This window comes from Callithrix jacchus, chromosome 1, assembly GCF_049354715.1.
Source record: "Callithrix jacchus isolate 240 chromosome 1, calJac240_pri, whole genome shotgun sequence".
Classification (NCBI taxonomy): Eukaryota; Metazoa; Chordata; class Mammalia; order Primates; family Cebidae; genus Callithrix; species Callithrix jacchus.
This window is the reverse complement of record NC_133502.1, coordinates 128,542,131-128,565,193: the sequence shown is the minus strand read 5'-3', so window position 1 is coordinate 128,565,193 and position 23,063 is coordinate 128,542,131. Positions and strand designations below refer to the sequence as shown.

The 23,063-nt window shown below is 37.6% G+C and overlaps 1 protein-coding gene across 1 annotated transcript in view; it reads right to left on the bottom strand.

Annotated features, from left to right (window-relative positions):
* Window positions 1–4,627: 4,627 nt before the first annotated feature.
* Window positions 4,628–23,063, bottom strand: part of LOC144578693 (uncharacterized) — a 69,061-nt gene continuing 50,625 nt past the window's right edge. Inside the window, exons 2-3 of the mRNA XM_078345886.1 lie at window positions 15,604–16,892; window positions 4,628–7,253 (exon numbers count right to left, since the gene is read on the bottom strand). Of these exons, the coding sequence (XP_078202012.1) occupies window positions 16,231–16,892 (662 nt within the window). The 3' untranslated portion in view covers window positions 4,628–7,253; window positions 15,604–16,230. The remainder of the gene's footprint in view (window positions 7,254–15,603; window positions 16,893–23,063) is intronic.

Here is a 23,063-nt window from a genome sequence, read left to right as displayed (position 1 = left end):
CTTATGTGCAAAAAAAATCATCTTCCCATATGTCTTAAAAACCACAATAAATGCATAGTATTCAGTAAAAGTGCATTTATTCAGTATTTTGTTAACTAGAACTCATTAATAAGCACTTATGCCCATGTATGGTATCAAAATATTCAATTGTCAAAATGACACCTCTATGGTATTTAGCATTTGAGAAGAGTTAAATTATGCTTAACATAAATTATTCTTTGAACACTGGTAAATTTTACATATTATAATTATTATCACACTTGTATATTCATTCCTGATTTTACCCACAAACAGTTTCTTCTATTGTTTTTTATAATTTCATGGATTCCAGGATTCAGAGAACAAGTCTCTAGCTTTCGTTATTTTATAAATTTCAATGGTCGTGCTGTTCCTACTATTTGCCCATATTATCTTCTTAGATCTATCTTTTTATGCTAGAGTACAAACTGTATGACTGCTATACAAACCGTGTATTAACACATATACATATATATGCACATAGATTTTTATCTTTATCTTTGTTCATTCTCATAAAAGTTTTCATTTTCTGTTTTTTATATACTGCTTTTATTTTCACATATAAAGCTTTCATCATATTTAAGGATATTGTCCAAAGTAATCTGCAGGGGAGGGGAAAAGGCTAAAGAAACAATGTTGTGGAGGAAAGAGACTCAGCCTGCTTGGCAAAGAGTCCACTTTAAAAAAAATTTTTTTTATTGCATTTTAGGTTTTGGGGTACATGTGCAGAACATGCAAGACAGTTGCATAGGTACACACATGGCAGTGTGTTCTGCTGCCTTCCTCCCCTTCACCCACATTTGGCATTTCTCCCCAGGCTATCCCTCCCCAGCTCCCCACCTGCTGTCCCTCCCCTATTCCCCCCAATAGACCCCAGTGTTTAGTACTCCCTTCCCTGTGTCCATGTGTTCTCATTTTTCATCACCCACCTATGAGTCAGAATATGCGGTATTTTGTTTTCTGTTCTTGTGTCAGTTTGCTGAGACTGATGTTCTCCAGATTCATCCATGTCCCTACAAACGACATGAATTCATCGTTTTTGATTGCTGCATAATATTCCATGGTGTATATGTGCCACATTTCCCCAATCCAGTCTATCATCGATGGTTATTTGTGTTGGTTCCAGGTCTTTGCTATTGTAAACAGTGCTGCAATGAACATTCGTGTACATGTGTCCTTATAGTAGAATGATTTATAGTCCATTGGATATATACCCAGTAATGGGATTGCTGGGTCAAATGGAATTTCTATTTCTAAGGCTTTGAGGAATTGCCACACTGTCTTCCACAATGGTTGAAATAATTTACACTCCCACCAACAGTGTAAAAGAGTTCCTATTTCTCCACATCCTCTCCAGCATCTGTTGTCTCCAGATTTTTTAATGACCGCCATTCTAACTGGCGTGAGATAGTATCTCAATGTGGTTTTGATTTGCATCTCTCTAATGACCAGTGATGAGGAGCATTTTTTCATATGTTTGTTGGCCTCATGTATGTCTTCTTTTGTAAAGTGTCTGTTCATGTCCTTTGCCCATTTTTGAATGGGCTTGTTTGTTTTGTTCCTGTAAATCTGTTTGAGTTCTTTGTAAATTCTGAATATCAGCCCATTGTCAGATGAGTAAACTACAAAAATGTTTTTCCATCCTGTTGGCTGCCAATTCACTCTGGTGACTGTTTCTTTTGCCATGCAGAAGCTGTGGAGTTTGATTAGGTCCCATTTGTCTATTTTGGCTTTTGTTGCCAATGCTTTTGGTGTTTTGGTCATGAAGTCTTTGCCTACTCCTATGTCCTGGATGGTTTTGCCTAGATTTTCTTCTAGGGTTTTTATGGTGCCAGGTCTTATGTTTAAGTCTTTAATCCATTTGGAGTTAATTTTAGTTTAAGCTGTCAGGAAGGGGTCCAGTTTCTGCTTTCTGCACATGGCTAGCCAGTTTTCCCAACACCATTTATTAAACAGGGAATCCTTTCCCCATTGCTTGTTTTTGTCAGGTTTATCAAAGATTGTATGGTTGTAAATATGTTGTGTTGCCTCCGATGCCTCTGTTCTGTTCCATTGGTCTATATCTCTGTTTTGGTACCAGTACCATGCTGTTTTGATTACTGTAGCCTTGTAGTATAGTTTGAAATCCGGTAGTGTGATGCCCCCTACTGCGTTCTTTTTGCTTAGAATTGACCTGGCTATGCGGGCTCTCTTTTGGTTCCATATGAAGCAAAAAGTGGTGGTTTTTTCCAGTTCTGTGAAGTAAGTCAATGGTAGCTTGATGGGGATAGCGCTGACTCTGTAAATTACTTTGGGCAGTATAGCCATTTTCAAGATATTAATTCTTCCTAACCATGAACATGGAATGTTTCTCCATCTGTTTGTGTCCTCTCTTATTTCGTTGAGCAGTGGTTTGTAGTTTTCCTTGAAGAGGTCCCTTATGTTCCTTGTGAGTTGTATTCCTAGGTATTTGATTCTCTTTGTAGCAATTGTGAATGGCAGTTTGTTCTTAATTTGGCTCTCTTTAAGTCTGTTATTGGTGTATAGGAACGCTTGATTTTTGCACGTTGATTTTGTATCCTAAGACTTTGCTGAAGTTGCTTATCAGTTTCAGGAGTTTTTGGGCTGAGACGATGGGGTCTTCTAGGTATACTATCATGTCGTCTGCAAATAGAGACAATTTGGCTTCCTCCTTTCCTATTTGAATACCCTTTATTTCTTTTTCTTGCCTGATTGCTCTGGCTAGAACTTCCAGTACTATATTGAATAGGAGTGGTGAAAGCAGGCATCATTGTCTAGTGCTGCATTTCAAAGGGAATGCTTCCAGTTTTTGCCCATTCAGTATGATATTGGCTGTTGGTTTGTTGTAAATAGCTTTTATTACTTTGAGATATGTTCCATCAATACCCAGTTTATCAAGGGTTTTTAGCATAAAGGGCTGTTGAATTTTGTCAAATGCCTTCTCTGCGTCAATTGAGATAATCATGTGGTTTTTGTTTTTGGTTCTGTTTATGTGGTGAATTACGTTTATAGACTTGTGTATGTTGAACCAGCCTTGCATCCCTGGGATGAATCCTACTTGATCATGATGGATAAGTTTTATGATGTGCGGTTGCAATCGGCTTGCCAGTATTTTATTGAAGATTTTTGCATCTATGTTCATCATGGATATTGGCCTGAAGTTTTCTTTTCTTCTTGGGTCTCTGCCACATTTTGGTAACAGGATGATGTTGGTCCCATAAAATGATTTGGGAAGGATTCCCTCTTTTTGGATTATTTGGAATAGTTTCAGAAGGAATGGTACCAGCTCCTCTTTGTGTGTCTGGTAGAATTCGGCAGTGAAGCCATCTGGACCTGGGCTTTTTTTGTGTGGTAGGCTATTAATTGCTGCCTCGATGTCAGACCTTCCTATTGGTCTATTCATAGTTTCGGCTTCCTCCTGGTTTAGGCTTGGGAGGACACAAATGTCCAGGAATTTATCCATTTCTTCCAGGTTTACTAGTTTGTGTGCATAGAGTTGTTTGTAATATTCTTTGATGATGGTTTGAATTTCTGTGGAATCTGTGGTGATTTCCCCTTTATCATTTTTTATTGCATCTATTTAGTTGTTCTCTCTTTTCTTTTTTATCATTCTGGCCAGTGGTCTGTCTATTTTGTTGATCTTTTCAAAAAACCAGCTCTTGAATTTATTGATTTTTTGAAGGGTTATTCGTGTCTCTATCTCCTTCAGTTCTGCTCTGATTTTAGTTATTTCTTGTCTTCTGCTAGGTTTTGAGATTTTTTTATCTTGCTCCTCTAGCTCTTTCCATTTTGACAATAGTGTGTCAATTTCGAATCTTTCCATTCTTCTCATGTGTGTTCTTATTGCTATGTATTTTCCTCTAGAGACTGCTTTAAATGTGTCCCAGAGATTCTGGTATGTTGTGTCTTCATTCTCGTTGGTTTCGAAGAACTTCTTTATTTCTGCCTTCATTTCATTGTTTATCCAGTCAACATTCAAGAGCCAGTTGGTCAGTTTCCATAATGCTGTGCAGTTCTGAGTTAGTTTCTGAATTCTGAGTTCTAACTTGATTGCACTATGGTCTGCGAGACCGTTTGTTATAATTTCTGTTGTTTTGCATTTGCTGAGGAGTGCTTTACTTCCAATTATGTGGTGAATTTTAGAGTAGGTATGATGTAGTGCTGAGAAGAATGTATATTCTGTGGATTTGGGGTGGAGAGTTCTGTAATGCCTATCAGGTTTGCCTGTTCCAGGTCTGAGTTCAAGCCCTTGATATCCTTGTTAATTTTCTGTCTGGTTGATCTGTTTAATATTGACAGTAGAGTGTTAAAAATCTCCTGCTATTATTGTGTGGGAGTCTAAGTCTCTTTGTAAGTCATTAAGAACTTGCTGTATATATCAGGGTGCTCCTGTATTGGGTCAATTTATATTTAGGATCACTAGCTCTTCTTGTTGTATAGATCCTTTTACCATTATGTAATGACCTTCTTTGTCTCTTTTGATATTTTTTGCTTTAAACATAAAAAAGATAAAGTCTATTTTATCAGTGATGTGAATTGCAACTTCTGCTTTTTTTTGCTGTCCATTTGCTTGGTAAATCTTCCTCCATCCCTTTATTTTGAGCCTTTGTGTATCCTTGCATGTGAGATGGGTTTCCTGGTTACAGCACACTGATGGATTTTGTTTTTTTTATCCAATTTTCCAGTCTGTGTCTTTTGATTGGTGTATTTAGCCCATTTATATTTAGGGTTAATACTGTTATGTGTGAATTTGATACTGCCATTTTGATGCTAGCTGGCTGTTTTGCCCATTAGTTGATGTAGATTCTTCATTTTGTTGATGCTCTTTAGCATTTAGTGTGTTTTTGGAATGGCTGGTACTGGTTGTTTCTTTCTATGTGTAGTGCCTCTTTCAGGACCTCTTGTAAAGCAGGCCTGGTGGTGACAAAATCTCTGAGAACTTGCTTGTTCACAAAGGATTTTATTTTTTCTTCACTTATGAAGCTCAGTTTGGCTGGATATGTAATTCTGGGTTGAAAGTTCTTTTCTTTAAGGATGTTGAATATTGGCCCCCACTGTCTTCTGGCTTGTAGAGTTTCTGCCAAGAGATCTTCTGTGAGTCTGATGGGCTTCCCTTTGTGGGTGGCCTGACCTTTCTCTCTGGCTGCCCTTAGTATTTTCTCCTTCATTTCAACCCTGGTGAATCTGATGATTATGTGCCTTGGGGTTGCTCTTCTTGCGGAGTATCTTTGTGGTGTTCTCTGTATTTCCTGGACTTAAATATTGGCCTGTCTTGCTAGGTTGGGGAAATTTTCCTGGATAATATCCTGAAGAGTATTTTTCAGCTTGGATTCATTTTCCTCGTCACATTCAGATACACCTATCATATGTAGATTAGGTCTTTTCACATAGTCCCATATTTCTTGGAGACTTTGTTCATTCCTTTTTATGCTTTTTCTCTAATCTTGCCTTCTTGTTTTATTTCATTGAGTTGATCCTTGACCTCTGATATCCTTTCTTCTGCTTGGTCAATTCGGCTGTTGAAACTTGTGCATGCTTCGCGGAGTTCTCGTGTTGTGTTTTTCAGCTCCTTCAGTTCATTCATATTCCTCTCTAAGTTATCCATTCTTTTTATCAATTCCTCGAATCTTTTTTTCAAGGTTCTTAGTGTCTTTGCATTGATTTAGAACATGCTCTTTTAGCTCACAGAAGTTTCTCATTACCCACCTTCTGAAGTCTAATTCCATCATTTCATCACAGTCATTCTCCATCCAACTTTGTTCCCATGCTGGTGAGGAGTTTTGGTCCTTTGTAGGAGGCGAGGTGTTCTGGTTTTGGGTGTTTCCTCCTTTTTGTGCTGGTTTCTTCCCATCTTTGTGGATTCATCCACCTGTCGTCTGAGTAGTTGCTGACTTTTTGATTGGGTCTCTGAGTGGATGCCCAGATTGTTGATAATGAGGTATTTCTGTTACTTGGTTTTCCTTCTACCAGTCTAGCCCCTCCTCTGTATGACTGCTGAGGTCCACTCCAGGCCCTGCTTTTCTGGGGTACACCTGTAGCAGCTACAGAACAGTGAGGAATGCAACCAGTTTCTTCTTCTGCTATCTTTGTCCCAGAATGATGCCCGCCAAATGTCAGTCTGATCAGTCCTTTTTGAGGTGACTCTGGATATACAGGGGTCAGGGAACTGCTTGAGGAGATGGTCTGTACTTTTTAAGAGCTCAAGTGCTGAGCTGTGAGCTCCATTGTTCATTCAGGGCTGTTAGGCTGCTGTGTTTAAGTCTGCTGCAGCAGAACTCATATAACCCCTTTTTTACCTCAGATGCTCTGTCTCGGGGAGTTGGGGCTTTCTTTATGAGTGTCCATTGCTCTGTCCTGCCCAGTTAGGAGGCAGTCTAGTCACTATTTCCCTGCCGAGGCTCTGTCCTGCTGGCGTGGGGTCCACCCTGTTGCTGCAGGCTCCGCCCTACAGCTGCGGGCTCCGCCCTGCTGCCATGGCCTCTGCCCTGCATCGGAGTCTCTCTGTTATGGCGGGTTGCCTTGGCAACAGAAGGCTGCCTCAGCAATGGGAGTGTACCTCAGTAAGGGCAGATTGCCTCAGTAATGGCGGATGCCCCTCCCCCACCGAGCTGCACCGTCCTGGGTTCAGCTGTGCCCGCAGTGAAACTCTCCACAAAACAGCATTTCGAATTGCTGTTTTGTTTGTTCCTGTGGGGGTGAAACCCACCAAGCCTGCTCACCTAGCTCCCTGCCTCAGAGCGCCTTTTTTAAAAATTATTTTCTAAGTTGAATGGTTGGCTCTCTTCCAGGTGTTTCAGTCACCTGCTGTTAGCGCACCGGGATCTGTGTGATTTCCCGTGCAGCGACCCACTGCGCTGGCTCAAACGCCACTTCCCAGGAATCCCCTGGTCTGGCTCACTGTCCAAGTCCCATTTAATCAGATGGATATGCTAATCTGCCCTCCCAAATCTCAGATTGCCGGTTTAACAGGGCACCTGGACCAGTATGTTTTGTGCAGAGTGTTGCGGAGTGCCACTGTGCTGCAGCACCAGCCAAAGGGGCTGCACCAACCAAAACAGCTGTGCTGGCATCCCGTGTTTCTCCTACACCTGGGAATTTCCCCGTTCTGTGGGCAACAAAGATCTGTCTGGAAATGCAACTTTGACTCACCCTTTGCACGTTCACTGAGAGCTGCAATCCTGAGTTGTTCTTACTGCGCCATCTTGAATCCCCTCTCAAAGAGTCCACTTTTTAACCTATGAGTGTATACATATATTTATAAATTTAGTACTGATTCTTAAGAGAAACTCAAGCAAGCAAACAAGGTAGCCTTGTGTTAAGTTTTCACATTGTATTGTTTTGGATGAAAAAGACTCAATTGCTTTGAATTCACGATAGACAATAAAAGTTTATTTTGATTTGAGAAATACAATATATATGGATTATACTAGCCAAAGGAGCTTTGACATTTGTTTTATGTATATTAGGTTTGTTTCAACTTTAAAACATACTCAGGTGAACGGTGGCTTGTAACCTAACAGTTACATAGCAAATTGGTCATTTGTGTATTGAATCTCAATTTTCTTCTTCTGGTGAGTTTTTCAATTGGCAGTTATGTGAGATGGTACTTTACATGGCGATGTAAGAGACTTTAAGGAAATTCAATTAATTTGTTAGGAAAGATTGACTTAATAGTTCCTTGACTTAGAGCCTTATGAGCTGGAGTCAAATGGTGATTTTGCTACATGCCATGTTTATTTGTCAACTACGTAACTTAGCTGAACTTCAATTTCCTTACTAAAATGGAGATTTTGATTACAGCTGATAGCATTTTTGTGAGGCTTACATGTGAATGGAGCTTGAAACTGGAAAAAGGAACTCAGTGAGGAGCTTTGCCTTTTGAAACTTGCCAGAGTGATATGGGTTGAGTTTCAAAGTATATTTCAAATGATGAAAATAAATTTTCAAATAACCATGTTTTATATAAGCAATAACTTTTCATTACTTCAAAGCAAACAGGATACAAATTCATTATTTTTTAATACCCTGAATAGGAAAGACACTCTCCTATATTATTATTCCACCTTTTAAATTAAAGACGAGTTCAAGAAACAATTTCCCCATGATTTCCATGGTTATGTAAATTAAATATTCAATAAAAACATGGCTATGAAAGTGTTTAACAAAGACAGTTCTGAAAGTGAGAAAATGCCTTCGAAAGACAAAGAGGAGTCAAAATATGCCAATGATGTCACAGCATTTCTGCTTGTCCTAAGCAAGGTTTTCTTTTACTGCCATTCCCTAGTTTAACCTCTTTTTCCTTTACTTTTCCTTTTCACTCATTGTCTAAAACCTAATTTCAGACTAGGATTGATGTTTAAGTTAAATAAACAGAAAAAGAATCACTACTTCATCTAGATTTACCTCTTGGTCACCTAATGTTCAACAATTTAGATAATTTGTTTGATACTAGGATACGAATCTTGCTCTTGGACCTGTCTTTAGGGCCTATCATAATGCCAAGCACATGGGAGGGATTTAGCAAAAAGTTACTGAATCTAAGGGTGACATACATCTGACATGCACTGGTATGACCAGGTTTGTAAAATATTAGTACAGTTCTGTATATATTGATGTATATCTGTATTGATAGAACTCTATATAAACAGCTAATGCCCCATGGCCCCTCCAGTGCCCCTCTTATCTCCCTGGCCCCTTACCTGGGACATTCTTTTTCTTTGATTCAGCTCTGATAGGTTAGCTTCTGATAGATCAGTGAGTTTTCTAGACCTCACTCAAGAGCTCTGGCTGCCCTCAGCTCTAGGTGACCAGTATCTGTACCATCCTAGCTGTGATGTATTTTTAATATTATCTTTACTATAATGAGGGTTGGTTTAGCATTGTACTAGCCCTGATGTGACAAAAGGGGGTAAAAGTTGTGGTCTGAAGAGTATAAGAGGAGGAGAAATAAAAACAGAGGAAGGCAGGAGAGGCAGGGAAGGTAGAAAAGAAGCAGGAGGAAAACCTGGTATAAAAAAGATCACCACCTGCAGGAATTTGACTCATACACTCACTTTTCTCATTTACTATCCCTCATCCAAACCATCTTCCTGGAATGCTAGAGAAAGCCCTTTGAAAAATATAGGGTACCTGTTTAGAGTTGTAATTACTGAGTTTTCTATGCTGATACCATTGTCTGAAAAAATCATGTGCCAAATATTTCCCTTTTTTTGCCCTTCGTGTTGACTTACTTTGGGTAAAATAACATTAGTCAGATTCTCAACCAACCCAGGTGAAATCCTGTTACAATATACTATCGGGGAGTGTCTAAATTATTTCATTGTACTGGGATGCCATTGAATTAAATATTGTTAAAAATCTAGTAATTGTTAATCTTTTGGTTACACGGAGATTTCTGTTTTGTCAAAATGGTATTACAGTCTGCAATTTAGAAAGCATTAAAGAACCATTGCTGAATGTGTGGACTGCTTTTGTTTGTACTAGGGCTAGTTTTGTTTTTGCAAACTGTGTCCTGCTCAACTCCAAAAAATGTGGGAGTGGGTTTTGATGGCCAAAAATGTTTGAGAAATACAACGCATGTCAGCCTATTAATGGGTCTGAGGAATCACTAGTTTTAAAACTAGTTTAACTTTTTTAAGCCCAAGATTTCTTGAACATCTCTCTCTCAATTTTTTTTTCATGGAACACCTCATGTGGGATACCAAGTCTGATAAATGCAAATGTTGGATCACAGTATTCATTTCTGCATTTTTCAAGGGCATGCCATGTGTTTGGAAATGAATCAGACTAACAAAACAAAGAAAAATAAAGCAAGTTGCTTGCCGATGAAAGGCTAGCAGAGGAGATGCAATGCAAAGGTTATTGCAGAGTTGTTGTTGCTGTTGTTTTAATTATGGGAAAACAGGAAACAAAGCAACTGAGCATGAGAGGAGTGAGGTGGGGGCTATATCTGGGAAAACTTCCCCAGGGAGAAAGTCTCACTGTAAGAACATATCTGTGCAAGTCTCAGACACAAGAGATTTACAAAACAAACAAACAAAAAAACCAGCAGGGAGAAAAGGACCCTCTCACATATCCTAGCCACATAAATGCCTCCTAGTTCAGTATATTAGATATCTATTAGATATATCAACATGTATCCCTTATGACTGCTAGTTCTCATTTCAGGTAGTTTCAGTAGTGGCCATAATGATAATCTGCATTTTTTTCTTTAACACACACACGGACACATTCACAGTTTGGGTCTCAATTGGACATTCTTTGATTTTAGCTCTTTCCCTAGCTGGTCAGGGATTGAAGAAGTATGCCAGGTTCCCTTACTGTAAACTTGTTTTTTCTTGTATCCAACACGCACAGTGGCATGGCTTTTTGACTAGTCATTCATCGGATGGGGAGTGGGAATGGATTGGAATCCTTGATGTGGTTCCAAACATTGCTGGCTTTTTCAGCCTTAAAACCACAGCCCAAAGACATCTGATGGTCTTTGATGTGTTCTATACAGTACTGAACACACTAGGTGTGCAGCAATACCATTACAGAGGAAAGGAAATGGAACTGGTGTGTGTCTCTCTCTCTCCCCGTCTCCTTTTAAATATAAATGGTGTGCCCTCCATTCTGCTAGTCAATTTATAAATATTATTTTGTTTACTTTTTTTTTGAGACTGAGTTTCGCTCTTGTTTCCCAGGCTGGAGTGCGATGGTGTGATCTCGGCTCACTGCAACCTCCATCTCCTGGGTTCAAGCAATTCTCCTGCCTCAGCCTCCTGAGTAGCTGGGACTACAGGCATGCACCACCATGCTCAGCTAATTTTTGTATTTTTAGTAGAGACGGGGTTTCACCATGTTAACCAGGATGGTCTCGATCTCTTGACTTCGTGATCCACCCGTTTCAGCCTCCCAAAGTGCTGGGATAATAGGCGTGAGCCACCGCGCCCGGCCTATTTTGTTTACTTTTTAGAGTACCATAGGAGGTATGCATTACAGCATTCTTTACTATTTTTACTGGTATGCAAAGTGAAGGACAAAAATTTTGGAAATTTAAGGAAGAGAGAGGAGAGTAAAAATGAGATGCCCTGCATTCCAAAGCCTAAATATGTTTTCCACTGCACTCACTACAATGACAAAAAAGGGGGATGACTGACACATGTCTTGTACCACTCTAAAATAACACTACTGCATTCTAATTTAGTGTGCTAGCCTAATGACAAGAGTCCTTTACTTTAAGCAGAATGTCCCAGAGCTTTCTTTTCTAGATGGAAGTACCTGACCATTGTTCAAAATGGGTCAAAACAGAGTTCATAATTTCTTTACTTTTCTCTTTTTATCTAATAAATGATTCCTTGAAGAAATAAGTCCAACGTATTTTGAGTAAAGAATGGCTGGCTGGCATTTAGGGTGACAGAACTCTTCCATAGCTGACCTGTTACCTTTGAGAGAGACCAGTGTTTTCTTTACTTTTTTGTTTTCTCTAAGTCGTTTCTTTCTCTCTCTTCTTAAAATGCAGATTCTGATTTAATAGGTCTGGGTTGTCACCTAGGAATTTGCATTTTAAACGGTCTTGTTGATGCTGATGGTCTATGGCGTATACTCACTGAGCAGTAAGACCCTAGTAGTAGGTCCAATCCTATCTGTCTACTACAAAGCACTTTAGAGCAGCCCCTCCCAGATTCCTGTCAGATACATCCTTTCCATACTCCATCTCACCACTCGGCTAAAGCCTAAACCCACACAATGAGGAAGCCATCATCAGATTGTTGGGTAAGGGAGTAAAGACTTTTTTCCTTAGAATAAAACTAACAGTGATGAGGGTTTGGTATTAAATATTTCCCTATCTACTTTCGTGGTACTTAACATTTTGTGTATCTCTGTAAGTTGTGAGGTAGGTTACAAGTACTGAGTGTAAATAATTTATCTCTTTGTATTAGAGCAAACTTAAGGTTGTTAAAAGCCATTGCTTTCACTTTCTTTCAAGAGAGGAGCAAGAGATAAAATCATACTCAGCAAGAATTAAAAATTGTACTGTCACAACCTAATAATCATTTGGAAGCCTGTCTACGTAGATATATCCATACCATCCTAGTGTGTTGGAGTTGAGAACCACCACTCTCCCTCATAGCTACCTCTGAAATCCTTTGATTCTTCAACATGTGGATGATTCAAAGGTGAACAAAACCATTGATAAGAAAGGCTTATTTCTGAGTCAGAGATTAGCTTTCTTTATGTTAACAACTCATGAGGTTTTTAATTATTTATTATTTATTTTAGCAGCTAGTATTGTTGATTGTATTTTCAATTAAGAAAAGCTTCATGACAGTTCCTAAAATGAGGGCTGAATGGGCAAGGTTGAAACATTCTGGAAACTGATTTAGCATTCAATAAATTTATGTACACCAAAATTTGTACAATCAAATACTATGTCATTTCATTTTTAAGAGAAAACTATGGCTTTCTCCAAATGTTCTTATAAAAAAATCATACCAGGAATAAAATTGCATATGACTAAAATTTTCATATTCAGTTTTTAAAAATAATTTAAATATTTCTTTTACTATTTCTACTTTATGAAAGTTAGGTGAAATAAAATGTGTGTTTCTGACTAAATGTTTAAAGAAAACAATACTACCAAGCAAAATAACATTCTAATCTTAGCATGGAATAAAGTTACAATGTCATGTAACATTTTCAGCTTGTTCCTGTTTTACCTACAATATTTATTTTGAAAAGCATGACACTGTCTCTTTTAGAAATATTATTTTTCACCTTGCTACATGTAACAGAAATGCTTCCTTCTCACCTCTCTCTTCACAGTGAGAACTCCATTACTCAAAAGTAGCAGGCATGAGACTGCAGCTACAAAAAAAAAAGAAAAAAAAAAATGCCTACGAATGAAAGATAATCCATCTGAATACTTTAAAGTGCTAAAGGTTGTATAAGGATAAATGGGGAATCACAAGTAGTTTTAAAGTAATTTCAATGTTTCCTTTACCTTTGTTATATATTCTTATTTCAACTTTCATTCTTTATTATGAAACATTTCAAAACAATGTCAGATATTCCTACACCCACCATCCAATTTTAACAGATAACATTTGCATAGATAACTATTGTGTTGTCTTTTATAAAGAACTATAAAAAAACTTTTTAGCAAGTTTTTCTATATAAACTTTTTACATATGAAGTTTTTCTATATAACATGTCTACTATAAAGAGACATTAAAATACTTGTGAATGTCATCAGAGATAAATCACTTAAACTGAAATTATCTGCTAACTTACACATAAATGCTTAAAACCAAAAATGCCAAAAAGGCCTCTAAGAAATTATTTCCTATGCTTCTTGCACTACTTCAGTGTTCAAAAATAATACTAATAATAATCACCAGATTGGGTTTGCTAAACATTTCTAAATAAGTAAACTAAAAATGAAACAAAAAGCACATTTTGTATATTTTCTGTCAATAATTTGTTTTATAATTATTATAAATCTTTATTTTGGAAAAAGATTGTTTTGGCTTTTCTATTCCCATTTGTCCTGTACTTTGTGTGTGTGTGTGTGTGTGTGTGCATCATATATATATGTATATATCTTAAATACATATATATAAACTTTAAATAAAATATTCTATTGCACTCTCTTCTGAATGTCCTTGGTTGCCAGTGAATGTATAAAGATGTGACAAGTAACACAGAACAAGTTTTATGGTACAGAAATTATTAATCACTAAAACAATAAATTACCCTTTGTAAGTTATATATTTAGAAATAATTTAAATGCTGGTAGAAATTTTCACTTATTTATTCATTTTAGGGTACAACTAGAAAATGAGTAGTGGTTCATCTTTTCCCTGCAGGTAAAGGTTGATGAGGAAATTCTCAAATTCCAGATGATGCTGTCATGGAACAAAAGTTTTATGTGAAGTACCTTGGGCAAGCCCCTTTGATAGTTTAAGCTACAGATGCCTGTATGTTTTTCAATGTGGGCCTTTGATGGCTGTATTCTAATAGCTCTGGGTTTACTGTGATATTATGTGTATTTGTCTTGAACCAAACAGCTTGTTTGCCTCAGCTGAAGTCTAAAAGATACTATGCGCTTAAGACAGTTTTTGTTTGTCTATTTACTATTTGTGGTGAATTATCCCTTCTTTGGTTCTTTGCTGTTCATCATATTATAATATATAATTTTGGCTATGCAATTAATTTTTTCTATAATATTATTTTGGCCTTCTGTATGTATGTTCCACAAATGCGACACCTATGTTTGTTTGTTCAATATTTTTTTCTGTTGGACTTTGGACAAAGTCTTGCCTAGTGGGACTCACATATAAGGAAAGCTTTTTTTTTCTTGTTACTCACAGAATTATGATGTTTAAAATAGCTATTTGAGTTCAATGATACTATACTTTCCATAATAAATTTAGAGTATTTTTTTTTCACTTCAAAGAATGCTTTTGCGTTTTCTATGAATAGGTTTAACTAACCACATTTTTTAAAAGCCCTTAGCTCTTTCTGAAGTTCACTTTTTTACATATTAAGGTACATTTTTCATGATTTTAAAATATTTGCTTTTTAAAAATACTATGACTGTTAATTTTAAAAATTCATTTTTCAAAATTTTTAGAAATTTTAATAGCAAGAACCTGTTTGATTTTAGTTTTTTTATTTCTTGGTCAAGGTAGTCATATAGTTTGAGATTTCTCAGTTCTTTAAAATGGAGTTCATAAATACAACCTGTTCTAAGCTAACTGTAGTGATTCCTAGCTGTCATTTACATGACACTATTAACCATTAAACACTACTCACCTCTCAACTCAAAGCATACACTTAGATATAGGAAATAGTAAACAAATGTTTTATTTAACCATATCTTATGCAGAAAATTTTAAATTTTAATCTTTCTTATAGTCCTTGGGCTAAAATCTTGATGTAAATACAATTTATATAACCAATTATATTTGACATATGTTTTCTAAAGTAGCTAAGGAAATGAGTACCAACTTATTAGGGAATATTTGATAAATATTTTTCATTTTGGTTGAACAAATGACCATTTATGTAGAGATATATTTACCTCATCATTAGTAAAATACCGCTATGAACCTTGCTTGGACCCTCCCGCCCCCGCCCTCCAACTCATAGAATATTTTTTGGTGGTAACTAGCCTGACCTTTGAAAAATTTAATTGCATTCACAGAGAGAAATATAATTTCCCCTTTGAAATCCAGGTGAAAGGCTACCAAGCTGGGCTTGCAGAGGACACAGCTGAGCAGGACAGCCACAACCTCTGGCTAGGTCATCTGGTCGAATTACCTTGCCATGTATCCCTCAGTATTTACCTCCAGAGATGGGCAACTTACTATAATCTTTATGTTTAAGGAATTCAAACCCAAGTGAAAAGTATTGTGAAAGCACAAATATCTGTGCTTGTATGCTCCAGTACTGAATACGAACCCACGTAGTACAGTAAAACTAACGATGATCCATGCATTTCCCAAGGCTCTCTCATACACGGTAAGCGCCAGTGGAAAGGTTCAGAACACCCAGGCTGTCCAAAAAAGGGCGAAATCAAATCTGGCCGCAGGTGGGTACCTGGAAAAATTTCTTGGTAGAGGTGGCGTCTGATACAGGCGTCGAAGCACAAGCAGGGTTGAGTAAAGGAGAGAGGCCACTCCAGATGGAAAGACACCCCCGTTTTCCAAATGCCAGTTATACCACGCGGCCTGTGATAGCCGTCACGTTTCTAGAAGACCCCTAGAAGAGCAAGGGTCCGGCCTAGGAGGAACTTCCGCTGTTCAATTTGCTAAGTTTGCATTCAGAGAGTACATAGGCAAGCTCAGACTCTCTCCCTTAGCTTTGACTCTGAGAGACACTCCCACCTGCAAAGGGCTATTGTGCCTAAAGCAAGCGTAGTGGTCGCCGCTCCCCACACTAAATTCCGGCACTCGGGAGCTGTGTTGGGGTGGAGAAACCTGGGTCCCGTCCTGGCCGGAGGGAGGAGGCCCCGCGCGGCGGTTCCCGCAGACCTGTCCAGGAGCCTCTTCCCTCCCCCTCCTTTCCGCGGCGGCGGCGGCGGCTGGAGAGGGAGCAGGAACGGGGGGAGGGGGGCGGTGAGGGGCGGAGCCAGGGCGGAGCCGCGGCGCAGGAGACCCTGGTGGCGGCAGGTGTGGATGGGGCGAAGGTGCGGGAATGTTCACTCCCGCGCGCCCCTCCCGGGGGCTAGGGCTTGGGAAACCGGGCGGCCTCCTTGGTGCAGGTTCGTGAGCAGCTTCGACCTGCGCATAACTTGGGACGCAGCCAGGGGCGCGCAGGTTCCACGTCCGGCGCCTGGAGGAAAAAGACGCGCGTCCCTGGCCGCGGCGCCAGAGCCGGCTGCGGGACCGCCTGGTCCTGGGCCGGAGCTGGGAGGCAGTGTTCCGAGAGCCGCCCGGTCTCGGGGGCCGGGGGCGGGGGCGGGAAGAGGCCCCTGCTTGGGCGCCTGAGCGAGACCGGGTGGCGCCTCTGCCGTCCTACTCGGACCCTCAGGTAAGCTGGGAGAGCCTCGGTCCGGCTGCGCTGCGAGCGGGTAGGGGGCGAGTAACTCGCGGAGTTGAGGAGGCTTCGGGGCCTGGGCACGTGGCAGTCGGCGCCTGGGTCCCAGGACCGCCAGCGCCTGCAGCGCCCAAACGAGGATGCTGCGGCGGGGTCGGGCGAATCCCGAAGTGCCGGCCGCCCTCGGCCCTTCGCGGAACCGCCGACTCCTCTTGCCCAGATCTCCAGTCGTCGTCCTCGGTCGATGTCCGAAGTCACGGGTCCGCTCTCTGCTCCTAAACCGTGAGGAAGGAGAGCGCTTTCAGACTGCCATCTAAAATTCCTGTCACTTTGAAACTTAGTTTCATCCTCTTAAGAGAGAATTTACGCTTGTGGTTTAGACCATACCTAGTAGGATTAAAGTTTGTTTTTGCCCTGTACAGCTGAGAAAATGATGCTTTGTAAAATCCCGATTTTTCCAACAGTACTTCTCCTGAAAGAGCCTCCGATTCTCTAGCGAGACAATGGCAGTCATTAAAAAAACACAACGGAAACGTTCTCTTAGCTCGGATTTGCCGGGAGCGTTTAGGAAACCTTAGGCAAAAGTCATCGCTTAATGGAGACCGCTTTTTGTCCTTGCACTAGTGGTAATAGGAGTAAGAATGACGGCTCAAGACCTATACCTGGTTTGGAACTGAGGCGGTAGCCAGACGCTTCTCACTTTCCGGGAACCTCTAGTTTCTGGAATCGGGCCTTTCAACTTCCTTATTGAAATCGTGGCAACTTTGAAGTGGAATTAGGAAAGTGTTCCTATTTCGCTGGAGTATATTGCCTCTGCATTGAAGTGTTTTTCTTGTGGGCCAAAATTGAAACAATATTGTATTTTGCATTTTATTTTGAATAAATTTTGCTTGGATTTGTAAAAATTGGATTTAAAAATGACAGCCAAGTCTAGGTTTATTTGTCGTCGAGTATTGTGTGGTGATTGACTTTTCAGTTATTTTTTTAAAGTTCAATCCTGGTTATTTTTTATTGTTTTCAGAGGTTAATCTTTAGGTGAGAACTTTATTTTGATTTTAAGGCAACAAAGTAAAAAAAGCAGTGGTTTAAGTCACTCAAAGAACTATAGTCCCTCTTTTCCCTTTTTTTTCCTTAACTTGAGACAGAGCATCATGAATATTGGGCAACCGCTTTAACCTTAGCATGTAAAAAATATTTCAAGTTGAATTTTGGGCCCTAAAATAGAAAATTTTGACTTGTATTTATTTTAATAGAATTATTAGACTTTATGGAATTATCAGCTTAAAGTGTTTATTTTCTGTTTATACCATATTACTAACTTTATTGTACATGTGAATATTGCTTAGATGGTAGATGAGTGTGGAGAGAAATCAGGCTTTTTAAGAAAGTACAGGATTTTGAAATTTTATAATTTTTCGGTCTTATAAATTTTGAAAAGTGTATAACAGAGACAAAGTGACCTGTAATGTGGATTGTTGGCCCTTTTTCGAATTTTAAATAAGGGAGATATAAAAATTCTTTATTTTATATTTAAGCATCTTTTTAGAAGTGAAAAGAAATTGGAGGATCACTTTTTTGTACAGTTCAATAGCTAGATAGCTATTCTAGAACCTATAACAAATGCTTAAGGAAGTAAAATTAGAAGGTAGTATAAAATTGTGTATTATATTTTTATGCTTTCAGGGAGATTGAATACTTATAAATTTCATATGTTCAAATGAACAGTATTGAACTAAATAAAATAGAATTTTTCCACATACCATGTTTTTCTCAGACCAAAAAAAAAAGTCAACTTGGTTTGCCTAGAAACCTAAGCTGTACTTAAATTTAGTGGGTACCTATTTGGGATAATTAAAAATACTTTAATTCATGTATTTTAACAATTCTTTTCTTCAGTAATAGGTTTTAGTAAGACATGTTTTACTTGAAATGTTGACATTTAATGACAGATGTCATTAAATTTTTCATATAATTGCCATAGTTTTTCTTCATTGGGTTTATATAGGTAGCTTTGGCATATAAACATGAGGGATCTCTGAACAAATTTTAACTGTAAAAAGGCAATAGATGCAATCCCAGATTATTAATATTTGAGGAATGAAATTCAGCTTTAAAATAAAATGGCTTTTTGAAGACACTTTAAAATACGTATAATGATAAGATTCTTAGAGAGTGATGTTTTTGATAGGCCTTTTAATCATAAAATGAATCAAGAAAAGAATTGGTACTTAGGCTTGAACAGTTTATTGATGTCATGACTATTTCCTTAGAATTAATATCCCAAGTGTTTCAGAAATTTTTATAGAAATAAGGAAAAAAAGACTTTTGTTGAATCTCGAGTAGGTCACTCTGAACTAAAAAACAGTGAAATTTGATCTTTGTATTATAAACTAGTTTCACTGGCAGCTTCTTAACTATGTCATCTTTTTAAATATGAATAAGTGTTTAGAAAGTCAGTTATTTTATTTGTACAATATAAGTGCTTGCTATATTTGTCGATACTGAGGCTTTTTTTCTCCACATCTTATGTGAGAGGGGAGTTCAGGAAATTATTAAAATAATTTTGGGAAGAGTCGAGATGAAGGGGAAAAATTCAAGCATAATTATAGTATATATATGTGTGCTGGTTTGCAATAGGGAGGGAAGTAAAAAGAGTCTGGTAACAAAACTTACTTTCAGACCTCTTAGAAGTTTCTGCCTTATTGTGTAATTGAATTTTTTGATAGAATGTAGTTATTGGTTGTTCTAATATACAACAGACAACAGGAAAAAAATGAATCTCGTCTGAAAATCCTTAATCATGGCTGTATCAAATACAAAACTTACTCTATTTTGTCTAAATACCAGCTTCCAAGCTAGTCAGCATTAATTTAGAAGCCAATTTCTAATTAAATGTGTTATAAAAATTGATTAAGTAATTTTCGTTTAAGGGCAAGGTCCAAATAGCACTGATTTTTGAGTAAAATAATAATTAATAAAAATTTTAGCAGGGGAAAAATGCCATATTTATTTGCCTTGGAAACATTTATGCTAAGCAGTTTGTGTCCCAGTTTCCATTTCTATAATTGTGCTGCCTCTCACAAAGGATCGACTACTGAGAGATGAAAGACTGTATAGAGAAAATTAATAAAATCTGCTACATGGGTTTATCATAGTTCTGTCGGTTAAGCCTGTGTCCACATGAATCAGAGCCAATAAAGAAGTTCTGAGTCTTAATTCCCCACAGTCCTTTTACATTGATTCTTGTGAGTTAGCAGTAGTGAAGGGAGTCCCCTTCTCTGCCATTTGTAAAGCCAACTTTAAGATCCGCAGCAAATCAAACCCACGAAATGTTTTACTCTTGTCCAATTCAGCTTTACTTCCTTGCCAGGGGCATAGCAGTTAAAGTTAAAAGACTCAGACCCAAATGGGAAAATTAGTGCCATTTGTGTATAGGCAGTAGCCTTATTCATACTACTTTCAACCTAATTAGAAAAAAGAAAAAAAAGATTATAATTTGATTGTAAATCCTCCCGGGTAGATAGCATGTAGGGGACTGTGGCTCAAGAATCTATTAAGTTTTCCACTTATTTTGAATTATTAAGAGTTCGCATTGTAGTTCTTGTTTTGTGCATGATTTTCTTCTATAGAGTACTCCTACAATTTGGAAGAGGGGAAAAATACAATAAGATGGAAATATTAAAGTGACCAAGAAGGTATAGCATTGGTTACAGAAAAGTTCTTTCAGTTCTTAGGTAATTCTCTGTTGGATTTTCTTCTTTGTATTTTAAATCTAGGTTCTTTGCTTAAAGGTAATTGTGATTCTGAGGAGAGAGGCAGGAAAGGAAAGAGAACTTCATCTAAAAAACAGTGTAATCTGACAACGGAGGTCTTATCACTGCCAAATTTCAGGTGGACTTGGGCCATGTTAGTAAATTGGATATGTATAAAATAAGATAAAGAAATCATCTCAGAAAGTCTGGCTCCAGAAACTTCCAGTATGGGAGGTAAAACTATTTAAGAGTTCAAGGTTCAAATGCAAGCAAAGGATTGATTTCCTCAAAAGTCAAACTGTTAAGATATTACTATCTAAAATAACTTGAGATTTTTTAATGATAGCACATGTTGGAGTAGAAATTCCAGTTGTAAAGTCATTATTGGATGATAATCCTGTGAAGTTTTGGTAATTTTTTCCTTCTTTAAACCTCACTGATCAAACATTTTACTGATTATCTCAACTTCATTAACTAAATACAAAATTTCGAATAAGAAGCAGTGGACTAAAGCACTAAAAGTGTGAGCTCTCTAAAGTAAAACCCACCTAAAGTAAATTAAGCCTTTTAAATTAGGATGTAACTAGCTTTTAACTAGAATGGGTTTTCAAGTAATTAACTGGTAATATTGTCACTTGACATTTTCTCTTCATATTCTGTGCCATGATTCAAAACTCATTTCCTTTTATAAGTGAGAGTGGAAGTGGATTAAATTTGAAAAGAAACACACAAACCCCTGCTTGCAGCTGAAGTTTAGTAATTTTATATCATTGTTGCATGTTTCCTAGCACATTAATAATGATAACATTTTAGGTTTACATATGCTTTGGAATTGGGATTAGGATCTTTTACCAGAATGAAAACTGCAACATTAATTCACTTTTCAAATGAATATGTTCATGCAAATTGAGTGGAGGTCATGAAAAACAGTAGTTTGAATTGCAATTCAAAGTAAAAATTACAGGTCAGTACCTGGACTGATATTTGTTAAGTAGTTTTCTAATTGCTTCTAGTAATCGAACAATTAGAATTTTATCATAACTTTTTGATCTCTGGAAACAAGTTTCTAGTTTTATATAAGGAAATATTTAATGACGTATTAATGTTATTAAATATTAAGTAATATGAGCCAGAAGGTATTTTCTTTCAATAACCAGGAATGACTGAAAATATTTTTTGTAGACAAAAGAAGACTATATGGAAAGGTAATAGAAAGAAATATAAAAGACTACCCAACTAGATTGTTTTTTGAATAATAAATCTTGAATATAATTTTTATTGTTGTTGCTAAGAGGTTTTCAAGTTCTGGAGAAATAGCCATAAATCTTATGGACTGACAAAGATGATCAAAACATTTGAAAGATTCAGTTTCACTTTGAAATAAATGTATTTAGCAATTGGTCAAAGCTAATGTTCTATATTTCCTTTTATAAATTAACACATTGTCAAAAGGAAACGAATAAAAATGGAGAGCTAATTATAGCGTAGCCCAGTTAAGAATACTTTACAAAACAGATTTATTTCAAAAGTAAATCTTCCTTTTGAAGATAGAGTTCATTATGTTAATAAGTGTTGGTGGTCTTTTTGTTTTGCAAAATTTATTGAAGTAGAAATAATAAGACTACATATTTCAGAAGAATGGGCAAGTTACTCTGTGTTAGATAGTTCTATTAACTAAGCTATAATTTTTACTGGAAATATTAAAATATACATGGAAATAAAATATTAAAATATAAATGCAGCCACAGAATTGATTATCATCTACTTTTATTTCAGAACATTTCTAAAATATTAACTAGAACTAACACAAAACTGTTTTCCAAAACTGCCAGGTTATCAGCTTCATCCAAATCTTTTGTTCAAAGTAAATATTAAAGTAAATTGCATCCAACTCTTCTAATTGTCAGAGCAATGATAACAATGATAGCACTTTCTGTTGATCATTTCCTGGGTTCTATGCTTTACGTATATTACTGCAGATAAACTTCAAATTACTCTCCCATCTAGGAGCCATGATTGTTCCTATTTTACAAACAAGAAAGCTGGTCTAGTGAGATTAAAGGGGTCAGACAGCTAATAAATATAATACCGGGACTCCAACCCATGTCTGTCCTATTTCTTTGTCTCTGCTCTTGATTACTTTGTTATATATCACATTCATAAAGCAGAATATTTGTGGAACTCTTCTTGAAACCTGTTTGGGAGTCATTTGTGTAGCATTTTGAATGTCTTCAGCTATAGCACATATTTTATTTTTAATTTTGAGAACTAGTTCAAAGTTCTTCATGTCTAAGTCTGGCAAAAGACGCAGATGGTATAGGTAGTAATTAATGTTTATGACCAAAGAAGTAACTAGTGTCTTTAAAGTACTAAGTCTGATATTTTAGATGGTTTGTAAATTTTCTCTGAAGACCATTCTAAAAGACCATGTAGATAATTGTTTATAGATCCATGACACTGGAATTGGAATATAGGTATAGACTTTGAGGCACCTAACCCAAAATTGGTGATGGGTGAGTATTTCTTAAAACAATGAATGAGGTAATGAATAACAGGATAATATGTCTTTGCCTATGAAAGTTCTGATAAGGGCCGGGTGCAGTGACTCACACCTGTAATCCCAGCACTTTGGGAGGCTGAGGCGGGCAGATCACGAGGTCAGGAGATCAAGACCATCCTGGCCACATGGTGAAACCCTGTCTCTACTAAAAATACAAAAAAATTAGCTGGGCGTGATGGCGCACACCTGTAGTCCCAGCTACTTAGGAG